Here is a 25768-nt window from a genome sequence, read left to right on the forward strand (position 1 = left end):
TTGAGAAAATCAGTACCAGATTGTCTCAGATAGCTCATCAGTGACCGATCTTTTGAACTTCAACCTACTGCTAGTGGTGGGTACAATTAATGTAATTTAATGTGTTCAACTTTAGTCCTCACCGTGATGCGCCTAGCAGTCGGTTTTACTATGCCATTCAAGAATATGTGTTCTCAACCACCGTGCTTCGATTGGGCACAGTCTGTCTTCGCCCAAAGTGCAGAATCGAGATGTTGTGACAACACTTCCGATCTTTATTGATAATACTTCTCAAGAACAACGAGGTATTGTCATTTCTGTGGAGCTACCCAAGATGGTATCGAACAGCAGAATCATACCGAGACACTGCTCGAAGAGTCCATGTAGTCTTTCTTCGATCACTCGTCGCCCCGACGCACTCGAGGGTCGACACACGGTATTTTTCAGCTCTGCGACTTGTAAACCTCTCGTAACGCATCTCTTGGAAGAGAAGCAAAGATCAATGGTTTACGACAACGGCACAGCACCGTCAGCAAGATACAAGACCCTCAGGAAGCAGGCCCTTGTGTATATGCGCTGCCACCAGGCACGAACAAGGGAATACGGGAAAACAAATTAACAGAAATACATTACATGTGTCGTGGCGTGACCTGCGGTAGTCCTGCACCATATTTTCAACTGCATGGCAGCAAAAACGTATTCCTGCTGACTGAAATCGAAGGTGTTGTCGCAACTGCGCATTCAACGTGTCCTTATGTTCTCAAATGCCCCATTCAGCAGACAGCTGGAATCGTATTTGTTCTCGGCGGCCTCAGAAAACAATCACGAATCCCGTTGTTCTTACTGGCATTCAAATCAGTGTCCGGACCTGCGTGTGAGTATATTGTCTAATGAGACCTGGACGGTTGACAACTTAAAAACAAGCTTCCATCGCTTTCAGCGATTCTTGGAGTTCGCCAGATCTGACGTATCATGGACACACATATGTATGCATTAAATCCAAAGGTACGACTGGCATCACTGAAATAAGACTTGGGTCGACACTTTATCGCACAAGCCGCGGGTCATAATGTCATAGCATCGTATTTCACATCCTAGACTGCAATGGCCTCAATCATGATCGACCTGACGATATCCGGCATTAGGTAGCATCAATTAGCATATTCTTTCAAGTGTTCCCTCGTGTGCGCTAAGCTACTTCGAAACACTGGTAGACTAATTCTTCGGAATCTCATTGATTGATAGTGCCATTCGACATCACATCGTGCCCGTCCAAACTACAATCGTCTATGGAGAAGGAAGCACCACATGCAAGTTTATGAACGTCTTCGTCGCCCGGTGCTTAGCCCTCAGGAAGTTCTAAAATTCTATATATGTGAGTTACGAAACAAGGAAGTGATGGGCCGTTGATCACACTATGGATAAGCCGAGCACCTAATAATAAGACAATAAAATGATCGATCACGCAAGAGAATTGATTCTGCTCGTACAGGCACCTTGCAGTTACTCCAATGATGAAATTTGGATAGGTGGGCTTTCAAGCGGTCCCCTATGCTGCCTTGCACCCTGTCACACAAAGCAACGTGCTCAGCGCTCACGTCCAGCATATTGTGGCGCAAGGCAGTACTTGCCAAGGGTCACATTCTTCAATCTGCCGCTCAGGAACTGCCTCGCCGTGGGACTTCGGAGGGGGATCCATGCCAATCCATGCCTTACTTCGCCGGCATGTTCCCAAGTAGTGATGCTGTCAGCAGAGGCCAACACTATACGTCAAGCCGTACCCTGGATGGAGTGAATCTTATATTCATCTATTGCGCGTCGGATGTCAACTTGCTGGGCGTCCCGGTGAGCAGCAACCACACCTGCCAAATCGGATGTCCATCCCTGATGAGGCACCCAAACCTGAATTGTTTCTGTACCCATGGTAAATAAACAGTTTTTCATCGAAGCCAGCTAAAGACATGTACATGTTTGTAACTCAGTACTCAATACTCATTAGCTTATACAAATATGAGGCTATGCGAGGCCCGTAAGCCTGAACACTTCTGATAAAGAATATCACGCACAGCCACATGACAACCTCGTCCTAATCAAGCTGTGAACCGAGAACCAAGGAATCCTAGAAAGAACATCGCACATCATCTCTCCGACCCGTCACACCAGAAATCACGATATACAGCATGGGATGCTGGCATGTGGAGATCTTGCTGACAATCATCATACATGTACAAATCCTACTAGAACCTTTATGGGCTATTTATTCAGCACCTCTCTTTGTTAGTATTCCGATCTCGAGAACGTATAAAACCGGGCGGGTTCAGCAGTACGAGAACTACATCTGCCCTCGACATCAACACACTCTCGTCTTATTGCATCTCAATCATCCACATCAACCCGTCTAACTGCGATGTGCAAACAAATAGCGTGAGCAACAGATCAGTCCTGCAGAAATGCTTGCTCACAACTCCCTGCGCAGTGAAGGAACACGCTGGCTAAGATGCGGAGTATGAAGACAATACTCTTTGTTTGGACAGCCTTTGATAAAAGCCACAGCACTTTCAAAGACATCTCGTCATTGCAATCGTAGATTGCAATTCAACTCGCTGCGAACGCAGTTACAGACATCCACCAAACTGTCGGCAACCAAATTGTACTAAAGTAGGTGATAACGGTAGCAACGTACTGTGCCCATAGTTGATACCTTCCAGAACTTCGGACCCGAAATCCAGCGCTCAATCGACGATGTCGATGAGATTTGTCTACAGTGTCGTACAGCAATGGCTCGTAGGCGTGGTTGACGAGGCTCGAGCATCCCTCCTTAGAGAGCGGGCAAAACATCTTTCCCCATATTGATACTCCCACATTATTCGTGTTAGCATTATATTGCACCATACTTGTAACATATGCATTTCATACCTTCCGCTCGGGATCAAACTTTCCGCACCCGAAGGCATTCGGTTTAGACACTACTTTAGTCCGTATCTGGAAGAAGCAGGTGAGAGCCAGAACAATCCCCCAAAAGAAGCCACAAACCAAGTCTCAAGATCTCATGACTGAAAGAAGGCACAGCTCTGCGTCACTGTGAGCATGCCGTTATCGTGATAAAAAAGGACGGTCGCGGTCGTCCCGCAAACCCATGCGAACAATGCAGGCTTCAATCGGTAATTGTACCTCGATTTCCAGGTAGTTATCTTGCTCAGGATCGATTTGACGTGCTCCAACAGGCCCTAACAAGCATTAACAGCAACAACATTCCAGCTTCTTGGCATGGCCCTAGAACAATCTATGGAACCAGCAACAAGGTATGATATATGATAGGCATATGCTTGTTCCTCGACGAGTGACCAATCGCCGCATTTTCCTTGCGGACATCAGATTGTTTAGACCCATCGACAAGTACTGGCCCATCGAGAACCACCTTGAGATGAGATGGGAAGTAGCTCAAGCAAGGTTAGCGCATGTTATGGAGTCGAAAGAAGTCTACGTCGACCGCAGGAAGACTGTCAATAGAAACACGACTGAAACTCATGTTGAGGGCAGACAACGTGCTTTCATTTTTAGATCGGAAATCTGTACCTTTTAAACCTCCGATGAATTCGCGGCGCCCAAGGAGTTTTGTATTTGATAAAGATTCAGTTTCCACACAGACACACAAATAACAGGGGGTATCGTGATTATCCCCTTGACGCTGAGTACTAGAAAGTTAAGGAGATATTAATGCAGTCGGGCATTTGTTCTACTCACCGGTGGTAACTTTCACAACACCAGGGCGCTAAATATGGTCAAGTCCACACAGGATGTACTGTTTTGTCTATGCACATTGAGAAAATTGATGGTCTATTTTTTGTGCATACAGCAAGTTCTGTGTCAATATCCCCTTACTTCCATAAACGCGGCTAGTGCGGGTGGTTCTTGTGATGTTCTGGTACACGCTTAACGAGGAATATATTGAGGTGATCAACGATGACTTACTCAAGTGCACTGAAATACCATGCATCAAAAATTGAACATATGTGTAAGCACAAATTACTCACTCTGGTAGTCGATGGCGTATCCGAAAGTGAAGAGACCCAAGATCGTCCAAACGACTGGGGCGGCGGACGCATTCTTGCCGCTGAAGTATCTAGCTTTAATTCCACCACCAGAAACCGCGGATGCTGGACCCTTAGGCAGTTTTGAGTAGAAGTTGACCAGAGGCGTGAGGCTTGAACCAGAGCCCGACGTCTTGACGGCGGAGAAAAAGAGAAGAGGTCACGCGAGGCGGAACGCTGTAAGAATTAAAGAACGCACCAAAAGTGATGGAGTAGCAATCTTGGGAGGCACGATACCCCCCAACTGACGACGAACGAGTGATGCGTGCATGACAAGAACGAATGAGTTTGTCGACTTCGGGATGGCCCGGACAAACCTGGTTTTCATGTTGGAGTGTATTTGGCTGTCAACGATCACATGACTTAATCACGTGTGTGAAGTCCCATTCACGTCTAAATTGTTTGGTCAATTGTTAAGTTTTAACCGCTTGCACTCCCTTGATCAAGTCCTTGACATATACCCATTAGAACCTGAAACCGAATTGACGCCGCTAGCAAGACTCCTCGCGGTGTCCTTGATACAGAAGTCTTGTCCCACATTTACACGTGGGTGTGGACGCAAGACACTTGGTTTCATAGACGAGTCCGCTTCGGATGCGAACATTTAGTTTCGCCTGGACCATCCACAGCCTCTTGGTATAATAGACCGCGGACCAGCCAAGTTTGTCATCTCCTCTGACATACTCATCCTTGACTTTGCAAAGTTCTCGTCATGTACAACGAAACTAAACCGTTGTTATCTATTACATCCGCGCACCTGCTTTCTGGACTCTTTGCCTTTATCTACGTTGGATCCATCTATACATCCAAGAATGCTCGTCTCCGCTTTTCTAATAGGAAGGTTAACCTTCCAGAAGGACAGGCTAGGCTCAAATTGCAAAATGAGCGATGGAGAGATGATCCGGATGTTATCAAGGCGCGACTACTTGCCGTTACCAGCGCCACTTTGATCTGCTGTCTCATCGTATTCATCGTGATGAAAAATTTCAACCGCGATGATGAAATTGTAGGTCATTAAATTGCCTCAATAGGGAACGTCTGCCTCACTACCGTAATGTGCAAAACAGCACAACCTTACCGCAAATGCGTGGCTTTACCTTGGGTTCACATGGTCGAACGCACTTCCGCTCCTGATAACACCGTTGTTATTTTCTGGGCCACTCTACGTCCAATTCCTCGCAAAGAAACTACCATTCCAAAAGGACTGGGATTTTGAAGAAGATGTTGTGTTTCGGTTTCTCTCAATTGTCGGTCTTCGAAATTATTTTGTTGTGAGTGCGAGTCCTTTGTAAAGTATTGCTTGCAATATACCTTGCATTGTAACAGGCTCCGATCACCGAAGAAATCGTGTTTCGCGGTTGTGTTCTCACTGTCTATCACTTGGCAGACGCCTCCAGGATGAAAATGATTTTTCTCAGTCCTTTGGTCTTTGGCGCAGGTATGTGTCAGTGATTTTTTGGGCCATGAAAATTCATCATTATGTTCTCGAATCTTTTAGCACACATCCATCACGCTTTTGAAACATATCACAGATATGGCCGTACGGCCACTGCGGCAAAACGTGCAATTATATCTACCAGTACGCACAACTGTCCTATTTCCAGCAAGCGGCATTAACACTTCACATATAGTTATCCAATTCGCGTACACCAGCATATTCGGATTTTACTGCTGCTATTTGTTTCTTCGCTCCGGATCATTGCTTCCACCCATTGCGGCTCATATGTTCTGCAACATTATGGGTGTACCTCAACCAAACTATGAAATAAGTTTGATGCCTAATCGAAAGCTATGTAAGTAGCTGCGGTTATACTATCTAATGCAAGCTGATTGCATTCCTTTTTCTACTTTTAGTCATTTCAACCGCGTATCTTTTCGGCATTCTCGGCTTCGTGGGCATGCTCAAGCCTTGGTCATACACGAATAGCAGCTTATATTGGCAGCAAACCTAGTTTCCTCGAGCCTCCGGCCTTTGCGCGAACCTTAAACTCCCTACACCTCACTGGATTGGACATATTTTCTGCGGCTCTTGGTCGGATTCTACTGTATCTATATTATTAATCACCACCAGCCGTTTATTCCGTATACCATGACGCTCTTCAAATGTGAGGAAGATTAAGCGATCAAAACCCCATCGACGAAAGACGGGTCGCGCAAGGACTTGAAGTTGTTGTATTACTGACTTGCTACCCGGGCTCCTGTCTCCCATAGGCAGACTTGATACAAGGAAGGTTGTCCCTTTTCCGGGTTACGTTGCAGCTACAAATGCTACAAGGTCCGATACGGAGGCTAGGGCATGTGATACATATTAAACTACTACCAGTAAGTGACTATCGCATTCACATACTGTGTGAATGTAAGTAACGTGAAACAGACACTTCGTAGTTGTTTCGTGGCCTGGATTTGCGATTCATCGAACAATAAATTGAATAAATTTCCTCACTATTCGCTACCCTGAGATATGCACACCGGACTGATCTGAAAAAGTGCCCCAAAACTCCTGCGATTATCACACTCAAGTTGCGATCTCTCGCCTCACGGGCGAAATCGAGTTGCATCATGTGCATGTTTACGACTGCACATCGGTCACCGTGAGTCTGTCAGACTTTGGGAGCCCCTTGATTATGTGATCTTGTCCAAGTCAAGAAAGATCGAAATTTGTAGGCATCTGTAGGCGCATACACACCGTTATGGGAAATGCCGCCGGTAGCTGTCAGCAAATTTACCAAATAATATTCACACTTCCATCCAACTTTTTCGTTTTATCAATATCTTACGCCGTCTCCATGCCGCACAAACGTGCCAAACGAGCTGTTCGCGAACGAGAGAGATCCCTGAAGTAAGTGTTCGTATTACATATGCCCCTCCACTCACTCATGAGTTTCAAATTTAAAGAGGTGACGATCTGGCACCAAAGCACTTTGGTAATGAGGAGACGGTGCCAAAGTCTGTAGCTCGCATTCTTAATGCCGCAAAAATCCGTCTCGAATTCAGAGAGAAGAAGCGGAAGATCGATGAGCCCAACGGCGATGAAAGCCCTCAGCTGAAACGAAGACGGCTGGCCAATGATGTAAACAATCGGAAGGAGGGGATGCTAAAGATTCAGCCAGGAGAAACTATAGCTCATTTTAACAAGTGAGTTTGAGACGAATCTGGTTGCGGCGTGTCATTATTAAGCTCGCGTGTAGGCGAGTCGAGAGTAGCATGATGCCGCTCATTAGAACAGCGATGCAGCAGTCATCGGCCCAGGTCCGGAAAGTCCAGAAGCGTGAAATTGAGCAGGGAGTGTCCAAGCCTGCTGCACAGGTCACGACGATGATTAATAACGCAAGCCGCGCAGACGTTTCAAATCCATCGCCACCCACTTCGACCAGCACACCCCCTAGCCGCGCGGATGCTTCAAATCTATCACCGCCCACATTGACCAGCACGTCCCAGCGGCAGCCTCGTGATAAGCCCAAGGAGTTTCGTGTATCTTCAACCTCAGCACCGCGCCGCCTTAATGATATTGCGCAAGAACCGCCACGATTTGGTAAACTGCCTCGGGGTGCCCGATCAGACAAAGACTCTTCGAAAGAGAAAGTCACAGGGATACTGAGTATGGCACAAAAGGCGATGATGGAAGAAGAAAGAGAAAATGTCATTAAACGTTACCGGGAACTTAAAGCCAAGAAGTTGCGTAGTGATTGTAGCGGCGCAATGGGCGGGTGAACGAAGTCGATCGCAGTTTTGTCGCAGTTCTCATCGACCCCGTTTCCGATCTGATGCAGCAATTTTGCCTGTCGTTGATGTCCCGTTGAGTATCCCCTGGCGTGGGTTTGATCCTATGTTGACGCTTACTCTACAGCGTGTCCCTCCGAGGAATGCTCGATCTTGTTCGCATTCTCTGACATAAGGAGATAATTCACGTTTGGTTTCTCTGCCAGTACGACGCAGCTTATCCGTTTAATGCCACTCGCTTGAACAATGAGATAATAATCCTTCGGAATTCAAGTTCCGCCTCAGCACTCCAAAGGAAATTTTTTGTCTTAACCTAGGCGACGGAGGACCAAATTTCCGAAGCCCTCGGATGACTTTATTTGACTCCCTTTCCGCTATACACGGTCCCGGGTGCTCCTCCATGTACTCCTTCAGGTTATGCAGGTTAGTTCTTGCCCTGAGAAAGGAGAAATCTTTATCCTGCATCAGTCCCCCCTTTGGCTTGCATCGTCACGATGAACCCCGGGCAGGCGCCTGATTGTGTAGTGGATGTTATGCTGTTGTCAAGATGTAGGGTGTGCTGAGTTTGCGCTGATTAGATTAGTTCCTCCCGATAACTCAATTTTCTCGGTCTATTCCCTCATGCGCATGGGCACTGGGTAATGATGAAACTTGAACCGGCACTGCGGAGACTAGTGCCCATGAACCACGGCCCCCACCGACCTGCCGCGATGCCTACGTGCGATCACGTTCCGCGCTGAAGACCGAAATTACGAGCTTCCTTCCACCATGCTCAAAAAGAGATTTGCCTCTTCATCCGGTATATTCGGCGCGATCCTGTGAAAGCGGTGATCTGATCTGCCGCACCGGAAGTCCTTTATAACGGACACACGATTAGTTGCCCGTAGTTGTCTGCTGGCACCTTTCTTTCCCTGCTCATCCTACCTCAACTCTCGTTGTGGTGGTAAACTGTATCCTCCATGGAGGACGTGGAGAAGCAAGCGGACTGCTCGTCGCTTCGAGGACCAAGCATTGAGACGGGTGCATATGAAAACCTTAATCGGCACAGTGCTTTGCAACCTCCTAACGCGCTTTTACTACCCACAAACATGGAAAAGCCAGATGCAGGATGGACTGGTTGGTTGGCTGTCTTCGGAGCATTCATGGCCCTCTTCTGTTCGTTCGGTCAAATGAATGCTTTCGGAACATACCAGTCGTGGTATTTGGGTCATCAGCTTGCCGGTTATTCGCAATTCAGTATTTCTTGGATTGGATCCCTTCAGCTATGGACTTTTTTCTTCATGGTAAGCTATATTGGCTAGCCAAGGTCAGTTTTGCTCAATGTTACATGAGACTAGGGAGGACCTATAGGACGTCTTTTTGACGCCTACGGGCCGTCACCTGTGATACTATCTGGAACACTGCTATTAACTTTCAGCACATTAATGACAAGCATTTCCACGAAGTATTATCAATTCTTATTGTTCCAAGGCTTCTTCTTTGGCCTTAGTGTTGCGTCGCTGTAGGTTGCTTCCTGAGCGCTGTGGGTCTACTTCTAATTTTATCGCATAGCTTCTATCCCTCTTTAGCAGCGGTCTCGACTCACTTTGATAAGTACCGTGCATCGGCTCTTGGCATTGCAGCCGCTGGCTCTGGTGTTGGTGAGCAGTCCACTATTGTCCGCCCAATCCTGCTGAGTTCGTCTAGGTGGTGTCGTTTATCCCATTATGCTCCGCACACTCTTCTCGCGCACTGGTTATGCATGGTCGGTTAGAGCATCGACATTACTTTCTGTGGCATGCTGCGTCGTTGCTCTTGCTACCGTAAAGAAAGAGGGTCGTAAGAAATGCTCCGGATGGATAGATGTCAAGATGTTCAAAGATGCATGCTTCATGTTGCTCGCTACTGGATCCTTCTTTATCTGCCTTGGTAAGAAAGCAAGTCCTTTCGTGAGGTTACAACTAACAAGGGTAACCAAGGTATATTTACTCCATTCTTCTATATCGTGTGTTACGCCGAGGATCAAGCACTCGTTTCTCAGCATACCGCATTTTACGTTCTGTCAGTAATGAATGCTGGAGGTGTATTCGGCCGCATCGTTCCCGCGATCCTCTCTGACAAGATAGGGCGATTCAACCTCCTTATACCCACCTCCTTCTTAGCAGGCCTATCGTGCCTCATCTTTTGGATGCTTGCGAAGACAATGATCGCTGTGATGGGTTTCGCGGCGGTTTATGGTTTTCTATCCGGTGCATTCATATCCGTCATTACTCCATGCGTCGCACAGATATCAGATATCAACGAGATTGGAACTCGAATAGGTGCATTGTATACACTTATATCTGTCCCGTAAGATTGTGGCTGGATTCGTTTGATCTCTGCTCACTGTAGTTCTTTCAGCTCTCTTGTTGGTGGACCCGTCGCAGGAGCTCTTATTCAATACCAGGGCGGTTCATACACTGGAATGATTGGGTTATCGGGATCAAGCATCATCTTCGGGTCATTATTTATTCTAGCCTGCAGGCTCAGGATAAACCGAGATATATGCGTAAGAGTGTAGCGAGTAGCTCGCACCTCGTGCAACCGTCGTATCATTATTTTCTAAGTTTTACGACTGGGAAATTTGCATTGACGACGGCTTTAATTCTTGTGCTATGTATAGTGTAATTATTGTATTTTTATCATCACGGAATGCACATCTTAGGCGTTATCATGGCAGGGTCGGGTACTGGTATCTGTCAGCATGCCGCACGTACTTGCTATCCAATGAATTTGTCGAGGATGTTACGTCCTTGTCTTATTTGTGCATTAGGGTGTGAACATGTGGACTACATACGAGCGCTGTCACAGGGCCACCGAGCAGACCGATTGGCCAAAGTTCATGCGACGATGGGTAAAATGTGTCTGAAGCGACAAGCGTGTCTGACTTCAATGTACTTAGCTAATTGTAAATTTCCCCAGTTAAACCGATTCATGTCTGTCCGTGCACACGGTCATACCTACTACTACGTCCCAACCATGAACATCCAACGCCCAAGCACTGAACGCGATTACATCCCTATTGCCGACCATGGCTTGTACGTAGCTTCCCAATGAACATTATAACCCGTATTCTGATAAGATCCTAGAATCGGGAATCTGAGGACTGCTGCGCTGGTGAGTTAGGGCGCCAGATCGTGCATAGCCTCTTTGTCGATTCCTGATATTCATGTAGGTCAGTCTTGATGGATCGAGTGAGTAGTTCTAGTTTCAGATGGTTTGCGACAAAAAAGACGTTCTCTTGAAGTTGGGTTCCAAGTCGGATGGCTTGGATATGCGCTGGCTCGCCCGGAACTTCTGTAGTTCCTCCATACGAGTATCTAATCCATATCCTGCACAGTTGAGAGTTATTGTGTCCCAAATTTCGACTCCCCGTCCATCTTTGCACGCATCTTGGACAAAGACAAGGTTTGGGCTCTATCGTAATACTCAGGGGCTTCCCTGATTGTTAATCGGGTTACGGTAGGGCGGCCATTTTTCCATTACACCAACGGTTCCTTTCAGCACCAAGCACAACTATTTGCCGAGTTCAAACGTGCTACAAACTAAGTATCTTTATCTCCTTATCCATATGCGAATCATAACTGAACATAGGCAGATTTCTCAACGAGAAGGGCGTAGTTAGTGTCACCGGTAGGTCTCCCATGTCAATTGCATCAACAATTGCAGGATTTCATCGCATACATCCAGACTTCCTTCCTCGCCAAGAAGATAGCAAATCTACGCGTCCGTTGCTGTTTTGGCTCATCAGACGTGTCGAGGTGAGCTGCACGACATCCCACTCAGGCTTTGTATCACGATCTTTACTCGTTAGGTGGTCCGCGGTACCGTCCCGCTGCGCGTCGAATGCGCTCCCGCCTTCAACTATGCCAGAGACCCTCACGCCACCCAAATCGTTCCCGATGATACCATCCCGCTCCAATTTTCCAAACAAAACAAGGTCGTTTTCACTTCGAGGCCTGCCGCCTCTCCATATCTTGCGAGTGGCGCGAGCTCGCAGAACACGTCGCATGAGCCACTTACGCTCGATTTGCGATTCCTCCCCGAGTCCTTGCTTGACAATGTCCCTGTGCCTGAGGTGTCTTTGGAGACCCTGAATCTCAGTGCAAAGGGTCACTTGGGCTTGGCCGCGCAGACGGAGTTGACGCTCGTAGAGGGTCAGCGGGTGACGTTTGTGTTGCGGATTGTGCCTGAGCATAAAGGTGATGGTGGGTCTAGTGTAGATGAAGAGAAAGCAGAGCTACTAGGACTTGATTATCAGAGTGAGCACTTCTAGCTATTGCATATTAGATTGACGGTCATGGTAAGTAGAGTTGATGGTGGGCGCGCAGAAGATGAGGTCAAAGGATGATCCAGTCATGACCAGCGTGCGTTTTGGTGACTATTAATCTTTCAGCTTGTTGACGCTCCCTTTCTAGGAACTCCTCGACCACCTGTTTGTCGTACGTTCCCTTGCTTGAATGCCGTTTAGTTTCTGTTTTACCCGCTCATTTGTGTTCGCAGTCTACCAATAATTACTGGAACTCTTGGATCAGGAAATCCACCTACCAGGGCTCGTGGAAAGAGGCCGTGCACCGAAGTGCATTGGCACTAAAGTTGCTCATCTTTGAACCCACTGGTACGTGTTCCCTCTTGTTCGGGCGTCTAGCCTTTCTGTATTTGAGTGCTAATATTACTTATGCTTACTTTCCGCATGTAGGCGCCATTGTCGCGAGTCCGACATTCAGCTTGCCTGAATACATTGGTGGGACTAGAAATTGGTGCGCTTGTCCTTCTTCATGTACTTCGATTTCCTCACTAACATATGATATATAGGGACTACCGGTATGCATACATCCAATATTCCCCATAATTCAGCGATTGATGTCGTACCACTCGTGCAGGGCCTCCTGGATTCGTGACTCTTCGTTCACGCTATATGCTCTGATTAGACTCGGGTTCACGGAGGAGGCGAATGGGATGTCTCTTCCCTGCATGCTGCCCTCAGCCCGTGCTGACCCCGTTCACTAACAGCATATATGGAATTCATCTTTGAGCGGCTGAAGAACAAGAACCCAGATGGTTCCTTACAGATTATGTGCGTTTCTGAGCTCTCTCAGATTGCTTCGTAGGCTGATTGTACATGAAGGTACACGATCCATGGTATGTCTAATATGATGCGATTCACAAGGCGACTCTGATCGTCCTTCTGTAGGTGGCAAAGATCTGGAGGAGATAGAGCTTCTCCATCTTGATGGACACAAAGGTTCTAAGCCTGTTCGGTTCGTCTCGCCTATAATCTATCAAACACTCGTGATCTGACTAATACCAAAAGTATTGGTAATGGTGCAGCCGACCATGTCCAACTGGTACGTATTGCTTGTAGTTGCAATACTCGGAAGCTGATCTGGCTGACAGGACATTTACGGTGAATTGTAAGTGCCACCTATGCTCCTTAGTTGATCAGCACTGATTATGGTGAAGGATGGATTGCATTTACCTCGGACAGAAGGTGTGCTCCTAGGCCAATCCAAAATTAGCCCATCTAATATTATTTACTCTCAGTTCGGTAGACCATTGGTGAGTCTTGTCTAATACCCTTTGTGGTATCAACATCTAAATTACCCTGGAAGTCATATGACACATGGTGAGTATTCCGACCAGGCCATAAGCGGCCATACTGACTAGGTTACACTCGATCGAAGGGTATTGGTTCGGGAACTGTGAGTTGTTCAGGTTGATGGTTGCATTCGGCTGCTGATTCCGCTCTCACTCAGTGTAGACTGTGCGTCTTCTATGATCTTTATTTTCCGACGTACAAACTATACTTTGTAGTCGTTGTCGCAAACTACAAGAAACCCGACTTGTGCGACTCATATTATTTCTCTAACTATCCGATGACTCAACCTGTATTGCAGATCCATATGGTCAGTACGCGTCAAGCGAGAGTGTTTTGAGGCTAAGTATCAATGTCCATATCGCAGGGAAGTCCGGGGCAAGGAGCGCCATTTCACTGTGTGTATTCTCACTGCTACCTGGAAAAGTTGGTGCTGATTCATGCTTTTGTCGTCAGTACTCAAAGGTGAGTTTTTAACTGTCCGGCTGGATAATAATTGAGATGGCATGTGAAAGATTATGCTCTGGTATGTCACTCTGCCTTGAAATTGACACAGCAATGTTGATTGGATATGCAGGGTTGCAATTGATAGAGGTACGAGTCACGGACCACACTGATGCACTCACACACGTTGACGAACACAGGCCTTCGGCTGGCGGATAAACGTTCTCTCCCTTGTCCTCACCGCCTACAGTGGCTTGCCGCACGCGATGACCTTTACGAAGAGATCATGCACAAGGCGTGGAACAAGGACACGCAGGCCTTCGGGCAGAGTTATGAAGAGACAGACGTGCTTGATTCCTCGGTGCTCATTATGCCCCTCGTGTTCTTCATGACGCCGGTATGTTTTACCCTTATACCTGTCTGTTCAGGGAAGGCTAATATGTCCGCGAAGTCTGATGCACGGTTTGTGAGCACACTCAAGCAGATTCTTAGGACGCCTGAAAGGGGAGGATTGACCTCTAATGTGGGTTCCACCTAGATTTCACAATTAACATGCTGATTGTGGACCAGAACCTCGTCTACCGGTATGACGTGAACAAATCTGATGATGGCGTAGGAGGCGAGGAAGGCACGTTCTGTCTCTGTACCCTGTGGTGCGTTGAGGCTTTAACTCGTGCCGGTGAGTACGAGAGGCCACTTTTGCAGCGTGCAGTGGCGATGTTTGAGGTATGACCTATTTTTCTCGACCCTATCAGGTCTAGTGATACTGAACGGATGAAGGACTTCCTGTTGTATTTGAATCACGTGGGCTTGTGCAGTGAGGAAATCTCGGAGTCAGGCGAGGCGTATGTGAAATTCCATTTTTCTTTGAGCTGTGGAGCCTGAAATTATTACCAAGGCTTGGAAATGCCGTCCAGGGTTTCACGTACGTTCTCGTTTATTCATTTTGACTTGTGTTAACATTTTTGTTTAGTCATGTGACCCTCATTTCCGCGGCGTACAATCTTTCGAGGACTCTGGCAAATCACTGATCCTATAGATTCGTGAGGGCAGTAGAAAAGAATTCTAAACTTCCTGCGTAGATCAGCCTGTCGAAATGCCATGTTGTAATTGTAACTCTAATTGTTGTACATGTAACTGCTTTGTCATCAATGGATCGGATCATAAGTTGGGAAGCTCGAGCCAGGAGGAGCGGTTCTCTTCATTTGTGTAGGTAGTTTAGAGCACACCTTGAAATTTGCATTGGGCCTGCGGTTCTAATCCCTTGAAACTACCGCTGGTGACTGTTCTTTGTTAAAGGTCTAGAACGAGAGATTCCACAAATGCGTAGAGATACGAATATTAGAGCTAAGTGCAGGAGCGCAGTTAGGTAGACTCCGATTATAATGAACGACAGAGGATGGAACGACGAAATGTGCAAATGAGAAGTTAATGCTAATGAACACTTGATTTTGAGGGTAGAGGTGATATCATAGGATATGACACAAAGACTTCTTCCTATACTCCACCGGCATGCGCAATCAAAAAGTTTCCTCTTCATCGACAGCAGCGTTTTCAGGAACTTCGAAACCATCCTGCTCAGGCCGGTGAGTTTCGGATAAGCTAAAGAAAGATGAAGATGATTATGAAGGTGGTGCCTACCTCTGTTGAGTAAAGGATCTTTTGAATCTCTTTAAGGTTATCATCTTCCTTGCCTTGGCTCTCCAGTGTCTCTGATTGTTGCTGAACGAGGATCTCGATATCCCGAAGCTGTACAAACGTCAAATTGTGCGTCCGATAGGGATGGGTGCCGACATACCTTTGCAAAATAGAAGTCCCTTTCCTTCTCCAGGCCTTCCATGTGCGTCGACATCTCACGGAGTTGGGTCTGCAATGCCTGCATGGCTTCATTGGGTTGCGTAGAGCCTGCCCGATGTCCGCTGATAGGCGTCTTTCCACCGGATCGACCGACCCCCAGAACGGCACTGGCGCTGCGCGCCCCGGTCGAAAGCGGAGCAATAGTCGCTGGTGGTTCAGCTGGTGCACCACGCCTACGTCCAACCGCATCATAGCCCTGTCCGCCGTAATTGGAATCCCAGAATCGTTTCATCCATTGCAAGAACTCTAGATTGTCCCTGATGATGCGTACATGATCAGTATCAGGGTAACAGTATTGCGTGCTCCATGAATCAACGCACTGCATCTTGCATTTGACAAGCTTCTCGATGGGTATAGGCTACATTAGAAGAGCGAAAGTAAGTTTGATTTACGCGTTGACGGGATGAAAAACACGCCTTATCAATCTTTTTTTGCTTTGAAGACGTTCTGCATGACTTTGAAATTGGCGACGAATTCGTACTCGTGCTTTGCGTTCATCTTAACTCGCGCCATTGGAAGATCGCCTGCAAAAGACCTTTAGAAATCATAACGGACCGACCTCCAGAGCGATCTGGGTGAAGTTGAGAATGAGGTTTGCACGAACCATAGATGGAGTCAAGGATTTGACAGTAGGCTCCTCCGGTACCACATTGTTCAATCTTGGTATAGTTCAGCTGTAGAAGCTCGTTCAACCAAGCTAGCAGATCTGAGCGCGAAACAGCCATCATAATTGAAATGCAGAAATGTCTAGTGAGTGGAGGAAGCAAAAAGCGTGCAAAGGTTACGAAATCGTCCAAAAGGCAAAAACGTGTGGCTTCGATTCTTGGATTCCTCTGTCTTCTTTCTTCAGTGCCACACATTACTCCTGCTCTTGATCACGACCGCTCATCCTCTTGGGTGATCTTCCTTCCAGATCCATCATCACAACGGTAACAGTTTGTTCAGGTGAATTCAACCCTGAATTATTTATTATTCCACTGACCTCGGAATCCGGAGCTAGATTGACACTTCCCCTTGGGCCTTGGACCTTGGATCCATCCTAAGGACACCATATTTTAAATTTCAACCGTATCGTACGTAAATTTAAGTATCGAGGTGGAGCTGGCTGGCTGACATGCATACACGCGACTTCAACGTTTGTCGCGATTGACAGTCGTTCATTTCTGGCATTTGATGTCAAATATAACGACAATGGTGCTGCCTCCTGAGGCATATCATCGAATCGTCCATTGGACACGTCGATGCGATCTCACTGCGCTGTGCCTGACCAGCAGGTCTCTTCAGAAATCTGCAGAGATCAGGCTATACGAGGTTATCATGTCCGGTGACATAAACATCATTTTTCGAGCGTGCGAGAGTATCGTATCGCAGGAGCGTCTGGGCCCATACGTCCGCTCCTTTTATCTCTACCAGAGTGCAAGGCGCACACAAACAGAGCTGCCTACTCGCTTTTGGAACATGTTACAAAAAGCACTTTGGAAAATGCGTTGTCTGGACGTGCTCTACATTGATGATCCAGCCCGTGCTAATACTTGGATATTGAGTGACATCCCAAAAATTCCGTTTCAGCTCCGAGAAGCAAACTTTCGCCTCCCGTGGAATCGACACATCGTAAAGTTCCTGGAGAGCCAGAACAAGCTTAAGCAATTCCAATTTTCGGGTGGTATAGATGAAGATGCTCCGCAATTTGAAGATGGTAGCTTGCCTGACCTGTGCACCTTCGATGGGCACCTCGCTTCAGCCATGCAGTTACTCTCCCTTCCTTGCGGCCTTCGCCATCTTCGCATACCTTTGGATAGAAGCACTAACAAGCAACTTTTGGATTTTATTCCCAATCTCTCTACCCTCTCGCGAACTCTTCGTTCACTGAACATCATTCATATGCCCGAGGAATTGTCGGTGGAAGCGATCAAGCTCATCTCATTTGTGTGCCCTGACCTTCATTATGTTGGCATTATCCAATTACCAATGACTTTTCCCCACGTAAGTCGAGTTCTTTACCTCTTTCGTATAGCTTATCTTTATATCATTACCTTAAGCGCAGCATGATTCATGACGCTCTTTTGGCTATGCATAACCTACGAGATCTCGAAGTCGATGTATCCCGATGGTCGCCCCTTCCCAATACAGGTTCACTGCAACGCATGCTTGCAACTGAACTCCACACATACTGCCCTTCTATAGAACACATCATTCTCCGCACAGGAAGCAACCGAACATTGTGGTATTTCGACGGAAATGAGTGGAATGTTCGTTCGGAAAGGCGGGCAGCATTTGCTCATCGATGGACTATGGAAGAGTAAATGATGTACTGCAGCATAGTTGCAGTTGAAATATACTTACGTGACGAAATAGTGTAATCACCAACCAGTGAGTTCATCGCCTTGGTGCTGTTTACATGCTTGTTTACATGACCAAGCCACGCTGAAACACACCCGACGGATGTATTATAGAAATGCTTGCGAAACACACGCTATGCTTATGTATTCAACCTGAATTGGTAGGGAGTTGTCACCTCCGAGTCAGAACGTTCTTCATAGGATGCGGCATTTCCAGGGCGCCTGAATCGAATTGACTACGAGTACGCAGGAAACAACGTGGCCTGGGCTTAAATTTATTCAAACCGAGTTAGCTTTTGCCGCATACGTCTAGCCCCTCATTCCGCCCCTTGATCGCCTTTGCACGGGGAATTCATAATACTGACAAGATTCCCGTTTCACGGTCTAGTCAACCTGCATCATGGCTCGGTAATATCCGTGCCAATGCTAAGCTACTGTGGCAATACCGGCGTTCACGAGAATGATATAAACCTTGACTCGCAACAAACTTTCATCCAAGCAAAAGTGACTTCTTATGCAGTACCAGCGTACCAACTCTAATTCATCGATGGCATACTCGGATAGCTCATCGAATTCCTCTGCATCATCTCCTCCCCCTCAGCTTGTTGCATTACCGTCCATGAGGCACTCTCTCGCAGCTCTGCCGACCATGTCTGCGGTGCCACACGATATGATACATTATTCGAATTCAGGATCGCATAGTAGAGCGAAGGCAAGTTCCTGAGACGTGCCTTGCGCAGTACACAGCTAACATGGTTTCAATAGATGGAGCATGCTATGCAAAAGCAGAGGCAACATGCAGCTACGCATCCCTTTGCAGCCCTCAACGTACGCTTGGTTCATCATTCATCCTTATAGATTTTAACACATGTTCCCTCAGGCACACGACATGAGACGTACACCTAGTCCGTCGTGCGAAGATGGGCACATTACTGTCCGAAGACAAACCAATACTAGACGTTAGACTGCGATGTGACAGTGTAAATCATCATTATGATCCTTTCCACACCCATGCTGATTATATTGTCTCAAACACAAGGCCTCTAATTTGGTCACTTGTTACTGCGTCGCCACCGCAGGACGGAATGGCTATGTATGGGATGATACCCAGGGATCTATTATAACACCGGACGTTAATTTTTGGGACTTATTACTATTCGCGATCGAGGAGAAGCCCGAGATCAAAACAAAAGTACTGCGGGTTCAGCAGCACATTCTAATGTATCTATACTTCACATATACGGCTGTTCGTTACAGTATGGGTAGTATCACAAGCCGGTCCAGTTGGGGTTTATGTAACGTTGACTGTCCGTTGTCAACGAGAAGGTTCTCACTCCACAACCTGGAAGAGGTGAAGGCGAACTCGAAATCAGCAGACAGCGGTGCGTCGGTGAACTCTAAAGTGCGATCTCGGCGGCGCAAGATCGTGTCCAGTCTTGGCAGCGTTACATGACATTATAAGTGAGTCATCGACTTGACTCCGGAGTTCGCCTGGGCGGCAGTTTCGAGAACCAATAGAAGTAGTAAGCAGTTTAATGAGGTCTTGGTCATGAAATCGAGGAGTCTCATTCGACATCCTTGCTAATACCGTCGGGCGCTCATGAGTCATGATGCATCATCACTGGAGGAACGCCACTTCCGATGGACGGAACAAATTTTGGGGTGCACTGTACGACAACAGTTTGTCACGGTCGTCCCTTGCGACTGCAGCACAAATCCTGTAGGTAAAATTGTCTGAAACGTGTAAGAGGTATGTTTTGTGTGTGGTGTCGATTTACATATTTCAAACTAAAGTGGGCGCAATAAAAAGGAGGCTGGAAGTGCCTGGTGGAAAAGCTGGCTGCAGGAAGACGCGTTTCCCATCCGGGCCGAATCTGGGGTATGGAGTTGAGGTGAAATGCTGAGGCTGGTCTCGTCTTCGGCTATGTCTGACGAATGAACCCATTAGGTGAATAGGAGCATGATAAGCCAGACCTGGGCCAATAGTACCACGCGGTGAAGTAGCTACAAAGGAAATCTAGACCCAGAGAAGCTGAACAGTGTTTGATTGGATCGGACAATGTCGCCGTAGACATCAATCACTGAAACAGCGGAACTTGATGAATCGATCGATGGTAAGTGGGGTAAGTTGATACGGCTTCTTGACATCGCGCCTAGATTCTAGAAGCAATATGAAAATTTCAATTGGGCGTCAAGTGGCACGTGCCAAGCCTGGACATATAGGTTGTTTGATATTGTTTACAGCTATTTGACAAAGACTTTAGAATCAAACAACCGCCTCCGAGTCCGAGTTGGAGATCACAAGATTGTTTTCCCCTTTTCTATGACCTGATATTTAAATCGTTGTGAATCACGTCCTGTGTGTTCACTGTGATGCTCCTTCCTCTCACATTCCCTGCCTATGCAAACATTCAGGATGCTAGCGGTCCTCCAATACGCGTCATTGAGTCCGACTTTAACTCGGAACAGACAGCTTCGTTCATATCCTGGAGAACAGAGAATGGTTTAGATCATACTGCTGTCGGTAGCTCCAATGGTTCCATCAATGTCTTCATCTTCCACCCTACCAATATTCCAATTTTGGACTCTCGTGCACGACCCACTATCACACCACCTTCTGAGCATAATCCACCCACTGCCCCATCTCCATCTCCCTCACACTCTCGTCGGCACTCTCGATCCCTCCAGTCACCCTCGTCGTTATCATTCAATCAAGCTCTAATCAATGTATCCGCCAGAGCGCGAGTGGTTTCTGGCGTATCATGCGAACAAGTAGAAGCCCCGAAGAATTACGTTGACTTCGAAGACGAACCTGGACGATTGAAGGACATACTCAGGAGCAACAGCAAGCACAAGCGCACTCTCGCAGACTCAATACTTCCTAACTTTGATAGAGGCGTAGTGATAGAGCAGTCGCCTGCTCCAGCCTCTCCAACGCTTCTGCCCACCTTGCCAAACTCATCTTCAGGTGCTTCTAGCACGAGCAACAATAAGGATGATCCCAGATCGCTGCTTTCGGCCACAAATTCCCCGGCGTTCCCCTCGGGATCTCTTTCGGTACTGCCGTCTCCTCGTCAACTATCCCCCTTCGATGGCTCACCGTCTTGCGGAACGGTTAAAGCAAGTATCATCCTTGATCCTTGCGGACCTGGACATGCGGTATCTGGCATGCGGTATTTAGAGACGGCGGACCTATTGGTGGTCCTTCAGGAATCAGGGTGCGTTCTATCGCCACCAACCTACATTGCAGCCCATTGAGCCTCCTAGCAAATTATCTGCCTTTGACATGCGGGACAGTACGTGTGTAGCAACATGTGAATGCACGAGTACAAGATCATATCAGGATCAGTTTTGGAAATGGGAGACTATTCGGATAGTGCCTACGGGGGACGTACGTCATTTTCTTATTATTTTGTGCTTCCGCAAAGTTCATTTGTACATCGATGTAGCCAACGTACCTCATTCTGGCGTGTGCATCACCTTCGCAGCCTCCTTTTGCAGAGACATTTGGCCTTGCAGATGAACCTCGTGATTCCACAGCGCGTATGAATATGTTTGAGCTTTCTGTGGGGGACCCGCATGGTGTGCATCCAACAAGGTTCGAGAGGCTCGCCTCCGATGTCTGGCAAGTCGATGGGCCAGCCGCTGGAGTAGAGTTACTTATGAATGATACCGACGGTAGGATGTATTTTGCTGCTTTAGTAACATTCATCCTATCTTTTCTCAAGGTTCATTTCAGTTAGTTCACATTAATTCAACGAATTACCTTGTCACTCGGCGCTTAACTATCATCCCCGCATATGAAATACGAGCTCGCGGACGGTCCTTTACCTCTTCTCCAGCTCATTCACAAGAAGATAGCAAGTCATTGGCGATTCCGAACCCGTTCAAAGTGTTTGGTAGCAAAAGCGTCGAGAGTGTTGCCCTCTTGGGTCAAAATAATAATCCTGCAACAGAGCAGGAGAACATCTCTCCCACAATCGATCTTGGGCGAGTCCAACTAGAGGAAGAAGAATCCCGTGGTATTGTGATCTCATCTCCAGAGTTTTTGCTTGAAGGCATTACTGCCCGCTATGCTGGTTTGAATGAGAGGATTATAGGGCTCGCGTGGTCGAACACAGATATTACGGTCAGTCTTTGGATTTCATCAGATACTCGCACCGAGAACTGAAGGTTCTGTTCAAGGGATTTATTGCAGGAGAACAAGAGAGAGACCTTACAACTTTCGCTGTTCCTTTCAAGAGCCGGGGTAAGATCCAAGGTGTGCATTTCATGGATGATCAAGCGTTTGTGGTACTTAGTGTTAGTATACCCTGGGATACTATTCAATCAAACGCTAAATGAGAAAATTGTTGCAGGACACCATCTCTTACTACTGTTTGCGGCGCGCTGACGCCGATAATAACACTGGAACTGCTTTTTCTGGAACGTCGATGATCACTCAGTATGTATTTCCTCATATCTATGCAGCCAAGAGCTCACTGCAAGAATCGCAGAGCAATTCAAACGTCGACGACTTCTGGTGGCCCTTCATTGATGCTATCGTGGTCAAGATCGTCCCCTCACGATGTCTTTGCGCTCAGGCAGCTCCGATCAGGCCAGAAGGAGATTTTGGTTCATACTATCAATCCCAGGCAGGACGTATCGACCAAGCAGCAGCGCCGAAGTTTGTGGAGAGCACAGAGTCCGTCCAGTGGTACCATCCCAGGAGGAGCAACATTGATGTCTGTTCTGCCCGTGGAGCTCAACTTTGTCTTACTGGGTTACAGTCGGTGCTGATCACACTTCCAAACTCCTGCCACCTAATCTTGGGTTACAGGTGATGGCCACATTCGACAGACTTCATTACTGTGCCTTTTGCAGCGAAGGTGCCGTGTACAATCTGCGCCCCTCTCCGCTTTTTCTCCCATATCTGGTGATGATTTGTTATTTGACAAAGTATCAAACATGAGCTTGCCTTCGTCTATATTGAACATGCATCTTGTCCGAAATGATCGCACGGGAGAACGATATATTTTAGGAGGAACAGATGATGGTGGCATTGCTATCTGGGCACTGGAGTGCGTACACCACCTGCATCAACGGAGTACAGCTCAACTTTAAGTCCACTAGATCCTTAAAACTCCAAGCGCGATTTACTCCGTTTATCGTACCTCTGACGCGTGTAGCGCAGGTGCTACAATCCAACGAAAATGCAGGGCCTCTACGGGGATCGTTACTATGCGTCTCAGGCGATGGAACTATTACTGTGGTATCGATAGAAGGCTTCGAAATGTAGGCTTTAATTGACCAGACACTAGTTCTGCGACTAATGAAATTGACCTAGGCTTTACCTCATTCCTGGGGCGTCCTCTCCGATAGCCCGCATCTATACTGGTGGGGATGACAACAACCGTGCACTATTGATCTACGCAGATGGGAGTGCGCGTGTCTGGGATGTTGAGTCGGGCGAGTTTCTTCGTGCAACGAACGAAGAGAAAGCCAAAGAGCTCGTCGATGCTGGTGGCTGGATCAACATGTAAGTCACACCTTACCCGCTCAGTATAGACCCTGACGATGTCTCAAGCTCCCTCGACAAGTCGGAGCTGACCTCAATCTCCATTTCGATACTTAGTGGATCTGCTGGGCATGTTTCATGTACGTGTTTCATTCAATCATCGTTACTTTAGGATGTGACAGTGTTGTTGATCTTCGCCCCTTCAAGTGTGCACCCTGTTGCTGAGTCTAGATCGCTTCCTAAAATACACCTCCGTGAACGTTAAATCTTTGGGACTTGCGTTATCATCATCATCTGCCCCTTCAAACGCTACACTTTCACAGCTTCGTGCTGTATTGTCCGTATTGCTGACGCCTGGACTCAGTCCTGACATAGACGAAATCTGCGAAAATAGGCTTGGTACCAGCCCAACGTCGAGCACGGTAGGGTTTGCATCGTACGTCAATTGTCACTCTGCGTCTGCATAGAATCATTTAAGCCATGCGTTGGGTCCAGTGCGCTTGCCACCACCATTTACCATCATGATCATACCATTCACGCTTGGTCAATGTCGGCAAAAGTTTCTGCTGATCGCGTCCTCGCGATCGTCTCGGTCTTGAAGATTTTGTCATTTGCCGAAGGTTTGTGTGTTTCATTGATGTTATTCCATCTGCCTCTGAATCAGCTTGTCTAGAGCTGTCGCATGATTGCCAGACAGTTATAACATTCTACTCTACCTCCCTAGCCCATGTGGTGGGTGCGTCATACCAAGCCCCAGACGTCGCGTATTTGGCTACGCAGTGGTTCGACTCATCCAGTAGGTCATCTACTGCTGTCTAAGGAACTTCGAATAAAGCGTTTTGATCTTGCAGATGACATCCGGCAAGCCGCGAAAACACTTTTTGAAGCAGGGATTGTGCGTCTTTCGGATGAAGAGAGCATTGCCCTTGTTGATGCATGGCAACACCACCGTAAGCTGGCGCATATCTATATCATTTAGGAATCATTTGACATCTATGTAGTGCCATGCTTGCAGCCTTCAATCGAGAAGGAATCCGCGAAATCTTCACTCGCTTTATTCATCTGCGGATACATGGCAGCTGAGAAATACAGTCTATTATCCACCAGGTAACAATAACCTTCTCTCTGTGAGCCAACCTTAATGACTTTCTAGTTCACTCATCGACATCTCCAAGTCCATCGTGTTGTATTTGCACGACGAATCATCTGCGCACCGTGGTCTAGTCATTGACCTGTGCGCACGCGGATTTCAGATATGGCAGCATTACATCGATGCTATGGCGATGCTCCGTGCATTGTACACCCTCGCTACAAACACACGTAAGGAAATTATCTCAGCTCGAAACATCGGACCCCAAGCAAGATTGGCAGTCTTGCAAATCGCATCGAGTAGCACGCCTTTCTTCATGACCACGCTCACACTAGACATTCTCAATCCAAAGACGCTGGACCAGCGGAAAGCAGTCATGCAACTGGTAGCGTTCATGATCAGGAAGGTGTGTGTTGGGACTGCATAATGCTTCGTTGGGTTTCTGATGTTTGGCGGTGTCATCAGAGACCCCTGATCCTGTACCCAAATCTCCCCAGGTTGATGGAAGCCGTGGTCAAATCACTGGATCCCAATTCTACTGCAAGCCGGGACGCCGTGCTCGACAGTGCAACCGAAATCATCGGCCATGTGGTGAAGACGTGAGCTAACTTTTCCATAGGCATCTGTCATATGGTGACCCTATAATTTTCCCAGGTTCCCCACAGTCGACTTCCACATGGCGACTCAACGCCTTGCCGTCGGAACGAGCGAAGGCGCTTTCATTATGTATGATCTCAAGACAGCAACGCAGCTGTATGTTCTCGAAGGACATAAACGCCGACCGGCGGCGTGTACGTTTTCACCTGACGGACGCCGCCTCGTGACTGTGTCCCTTGAAGAAGGTGTCGTGCTTGTCTGGAAAGTTGGCTCAAGCTTCACGAGTTTCTTCAACCCTGGAGCTCCACCCAGGCAAGGTCATGGTGGGTCTTTACCGTTCAAAACACTCAATTTCAATGTTGGCGACGAAGGTATGTCATGGCGTGCTCGTCTTCTTTCTTTGCTCACGCAATCTTTCTAGCTAACATGACTATTACGGGCACATTGGAGTGGGTGAAGTTTGAATGGCCGGCCGAACGCACCGTCCGTCTTCACATCCGAGAAAGCGTCCTGACCTTTAGTACCTGACTCGATGCCGCA

The 25768-nt window shown here is 47.4% G+C and overlaps 11 protein-coding genes across 11 annotated transcripts; 9 read left to right on the forward strand and 2 right to left on the reverse strand.

Annotated features, from left to right (window-relative positions):
- Positions 1-2111: 2111 nt before the first annotated feature.
- On the forward strand, positions 2112-2477 carry DFJ58DRAFT_190135 (uncharacterized protein). Its single transcript, XM_041379131.1, has one exon. It carries the CDS (start codon positions 2160-2162, stop codon positions 2379-2381), a length of 222 nt encoding a protein of 73 aa, XP_041236804.1. The 5' UTR covers positions 2112-2159; the 3' UTR covers positions 2382-2477.
- Positions 2112-2981, forward strand: DFJ58DRAFT_819521 (uncharacterized protein). Its single transcript, XM_041391911.1, has 4 exons — positions 2112-2403; positions 2456-2483; positions 2533-2637; positions 2688-2981. The coding sequence occupies exons 1-4, from the start codon at positions 2387-2389 to the stop codon at positions 2775-2777; spliced, it is 240 nt and encodes a 79-aa protein (XP_041236805.1). The 5' UTR covers positions 2112-2386; the 3' UTR covers positions 2778-2981.
- Positions 2982-3875: 894 nt separating this feature from the next.
- Positions 3876-4341, reverse strand: DFJ58DRAFT_719165 (mitochondrial F1-F0 ATP synthase subunit F of fungi-domain-containing protein; the record flags this gene model as incomplete). The annotated part of the gene is made up of 3 exons (XM_041384579.1): positions 3876-3901; positions 4014-4203; positions 4270-4341. The coding sequence occupies 3 exons, from the start codon at positions 4339-4341 to the stop codon at positions 3876-3878; spliced, it is 288 nt and encodes a 95-aa protein (XP_041236806.1).
- Positions 4342-4496: 155 nt separating this feature from the next.
- DFJ58DRAFT_691127 (CAAX protease self-immunity-domain-containing protein) lies at positions 4497-6378 on the forward strand. Its single transcript, XM_041383384.1, has 6 exons — positions 4497-5076; positions 5138-5341; positions 5397-5508; positions 5569-5649; positions 5702-5863; positions 5925-6378. The coding sequence occupies exons 1-6, from the start codon at positions 4783-4785 to the stop codon at positions 6020-6022; spliced, it is 951 nt and encodes a 316-aa protein (XP_041236807.1). The 5' UTR covers positions 4497-4782; the 3' UTR covers positions 6023-6378.
- Positions 6379-6856: 478 nt separating this feature from the next.
- DFJ58DRAFT_719167 (uncharacterized protein) lies at positions 6857-7781 on the forward strand (the record flags this gene model as incomplete). The annotated part of the gene is made up of 3 exons (XM_041384580.1): positions 6857-6909; positions 6966-7205; positions 7259-7781. 3 exons carry the CDS (start codon positions 6857-6859, stop codon positions 7779-7781), a joined length of 816 nt encoding a protein of 271 aa, XP_041236808.1.
- A 721-nt stretch (positions 7782-8502) lies between these two features.
- Positions 8503-10482, forward strand: DFJ58DRAFT_190192 (MFS general substrate transporter). Its single transcript, XM_041379132.1, has 6 exons — positions 8503-9073; positions 9128-9291; positions 9342-9430; positions 9477-9698; positions 9749-10118; positions 10170-10482. Exons 1-6 carry the CDS (start codon positions 8750-8752, stop codon positions 10327-10329), a joined length of 1329 nt encoding a protein of 442 aa, XP_041236809.1. The 5' UTR covers positions 8503-8749; the 3' UTR covers positions 10330-10482.
- A 110-nt stretch (positions 10483-10592) lies between these two features.
- DFJ58DRAFT_819540 (glycoside hydrolase family 15 protein) lies at positions 10593-15028 on the forward strand. The gene is made up of 36 exons (XM_041391912.1): positions 10593-10846; positions 10898-10925; positions 10984-11002; positions 11149-11216; positions 11275-11357; positions 11407-11441; positions 11499-11569; positions 11623-12070; positions 12120-12175; positions 12227-12250; positions 12312-12426; positions 12508-12568; positions 12624-12632; positions 12692-12764; positions 12821-12885; positions 12937-12950; positions 13003-13069; positions 13123-13156; positions 13206-13222; positions 13272-13299; positions 13353-13367; positions 13421-13434; positions 13493-13510; positions 13565-13572; positions 13623-13653; positions 13706-13714; positions 13772-13802; positions 13861-13869; positions 13920-13930; positions 13982-13998; positions 14049-14245; positions 14300-14371; positions 14419-14574; positions 14629-14693; positions 14747-14773; positions 14822-15028. The coding sequence occupies exons 1-36, from the start codon at positions 10659-10661 to the stop codon at positions 14877-14879; spliced, it is 2241 nt and encodes a 746-aa protein (XP_041236810.1). The 5' UTR covers positions 10593-10658; the 3' UTR covers positions 14880-15028.
- DFJ58DRAFT_819560 (microtubule-binding protein) lies at positions 15029-16526 on the reverse strand. The gene is made up of 7 exons (XM_041391913.1): positions 16310-16526; positions 16162-16229; positions 16122-16139; positions 16026-16063; positions 15647-15962; positions 15490-15597; positions 15029-15422 (listed from the first exon to the last, which is right to left on the reverse strand). The coding sequence occupies exons 1-7, from the start codon at positions 16431-16433 to the stop codon at positions 15369-15371; spliced, it is 726 nt and encodes a 241-aa protein (XP_041236811.1). The 5' UTR covers positions 16434-16526; the 3' UTR covers positions 15029-15368.
- Positions 16527-16896: 370 nt separating this feature from the next.
- Positions 16897-18008, forward strand: DFJ58DRAFT_669980 (uncharacterized protein; the record flags this gene model as incomplete). Its single annotated transcript, XM_041382825.1, has 2 exons — positions 16897-17688; positions 17745-18008. 2 exons carry the CDS (start codon positions 16897-16899, stop codon positions 18006-18008), a joined length of 1056 nt encoding a protein of 351 aa, XP_041236812.1.
- A 154-nt stretch (positions 18009-18162) lies between these two features.
- DFJ58DRAFT_819566 (uncharacterized protein) lies at positions 18163-19338 on the forward strand. The gene is made up of 5 exons (XM_041391914.1): positions 18163-18205; positions 18262-18756; positions 18810-18872; positions 18925-19024; positions 19084-19338. The coding sequence occupies exons 2-4, from the start codon at positions 18559-18561 to the stop codon at positions 19006-19008; spliced, it is 345 nt and encodes a 114-aa protein (XP_041236813.1). The 5' UTR covers positions 18163-18205; positions 18262-18558; the 3' UTR covers positions 19009-19024; positions 19084-19338.
- Positions 19339-20417: 1079 nt separating this feature from the next.
- DFJ58DRAFT_735218 (uncharacterized protein) lies at positions 20418-25756 on the forward strand (the record flags this gene model as incomplete). The annotated part of the gene is made up of 20 exons (XM_041386597.1): positions 20418-21262; positions 21312-21435; positions 21494-21722; positions 21788-22173; positions 22230-22346; positions 22403-22488; positions 22541-22812; positions 22864-23104; positions 23157-23318; positions 23371-23562; positions 23611-23681; positions 23749-23977; positions 24037-24161; positions 24215-24337; positions 24393-24491; positions 24543-24648; positions 24695-25037; positions 25097-25230; positions 25286-25599; positions 25650-25756. The coding sequence occupies 20 exons, from the start codon at positions 20418-20420 to the stop codon at positions 25754-25756; spliced, it is 4305 nt and encodes a 1434-aa protein (XP_041236814.1).
- Positions 25757-25768: the final 12 nt, after the last annotated feature.

The sequence above is a fragment of the Suillus subalutaceus genome (assembly GCF_016647625.1).
Source record: "Suillus subalutaceus strain FC151 chromosome Unknown DFJ58scaffold_204, whole genome shotgun sequence".
Taxonomy (NCBI): Eukaryota; Fungi; Basidiomycota; class Agaricomycetes; order Boletales; family Suillaceae; genus Suillus; species Suillus subalutaceus.

Coding starts and splice junctions, on each gene's coding strand:
- DFJ58DRAFT_819560 (XM_041391913.1), bottom strand. CDS start 16,433: ATGATGGCTGTTTCGCGCTCAGATCTGCTAGCTTGGTTGAACGAGCTT. Junction 16,230..16,309: donor AATCCTTGACTCCATCTATG/GTTCGTGCAAAC, acceptor GGTCTTTTGCAG/GCGATCTTCCAATGGCGCGA. Junction 15,963..16,025: donor CTTGTCAAATGCAAGATGCA/GTGCGTTGATTC, acceptor ACGCATCATCAG/GGACAATCTAGAGTTCTTGC.
- DFJ58DRAFT_190192 (XM_041379132.1), top strand. CDS start 8,750: ATGGAGGACGTGGAGAAGCAAGCGGACTGCTCGTCGCTTCGAGGACCA. Junction 9,699..9,748: donor ATCCTTCTTTATCTGCCTTG/GTAAGAAAGCAA, acceptor AGGGTAACCAAG/GTATATTTACTCCATTCTTC. Junction 10,119..10,169: donor TATACACTTATATCTGTCCC/GTAAGATTGTGG, acceptor TAGTTCTTTCAG/CTCTCTTGTTGGTGGACCCG.
- DFJ58DRAFT_819566 (XM_041391914.1), top strand. CDS start 18,559: ATGCAGTACCAGCGTACCAACTCTAATTCATCGATGGCATACTCGGAT. Junction 18,757..18,809: donor GATCGCATAGTAGAGCGAAG/GCAAGTTCCTGA, acceptor TGGTTTCAATAG/ATGGAGCATGCTATGCAAAA. Junction 18,873..18,924: donor ATCCCTTTGCAGCCCTCAAC/GTACGCTTGGTT, acceptor ATGTTCCCTCAG/GCACACGACATGAGACGTAC.
- DFJ58DRAFT_190135 (XM_041379131.1), top strand. CDS start 2,160: ATGGGATGCTGGCATGTGGAGATCTTGCTGACAATCATCATACATGTA.
- DFJ58DRAFT_819521 (XM_041391911.1), top strand. Junction 2,484..2,532: donor CACGCTGGCTAAGATGCGGA/GTATGAAGACAA, acceptor TAAAAGCCACAG/CACTTTCAAAGACATCTCGT. Junction 2,638..2,687: donor GGCAACCAAATTGTACTAAA/GTAGGTGATAAC, acceptor GATACCTTCCAG/AACTTCGGACCCGAAATCCA.
- DFJ58DRAFT_691127 (XM_041383384.1), top strand. CDS start 4,783: ATGTACAACGAAACTAAACCGTTGTTATCTATTACATCCGCGCACCTG. Junction 5,650..5,701: donor ACGTGCAATTATATCTACCA/GTACGCACAACT, acceptor CTTCACATATAG/TTATCCAATTCGCGTACACC. Junction 5,864..5,924: donor GATGCCTAATCGAAAGCTAT/GTAAGTAGCTGC, acceptor TTCTACTTTTAG/TCATTTCAACCGCGTATCTT.
- DFJ58DRAFT_819540 (XM_041391912.1), top strand. CDS start 10,659: ATGGGTAAAATGTGTCTGAAGCGACAAGCGTGTCTGACTTCAATGTAC. Junction 11,217..11,274: donor GCATCTTGGACAAAGACAAG/GTTTGGGCTCTA, acceptor GGGTTACGGTAG/GGCGGCCATTTTTCCATTAC. Junction 14,575..14,628: donor GTGCAGTGGCGATGTTTGAG/GTATGACCTATT, acceptor GAACGGATGAAG/GACTTCCTGTTGTATTTGAA.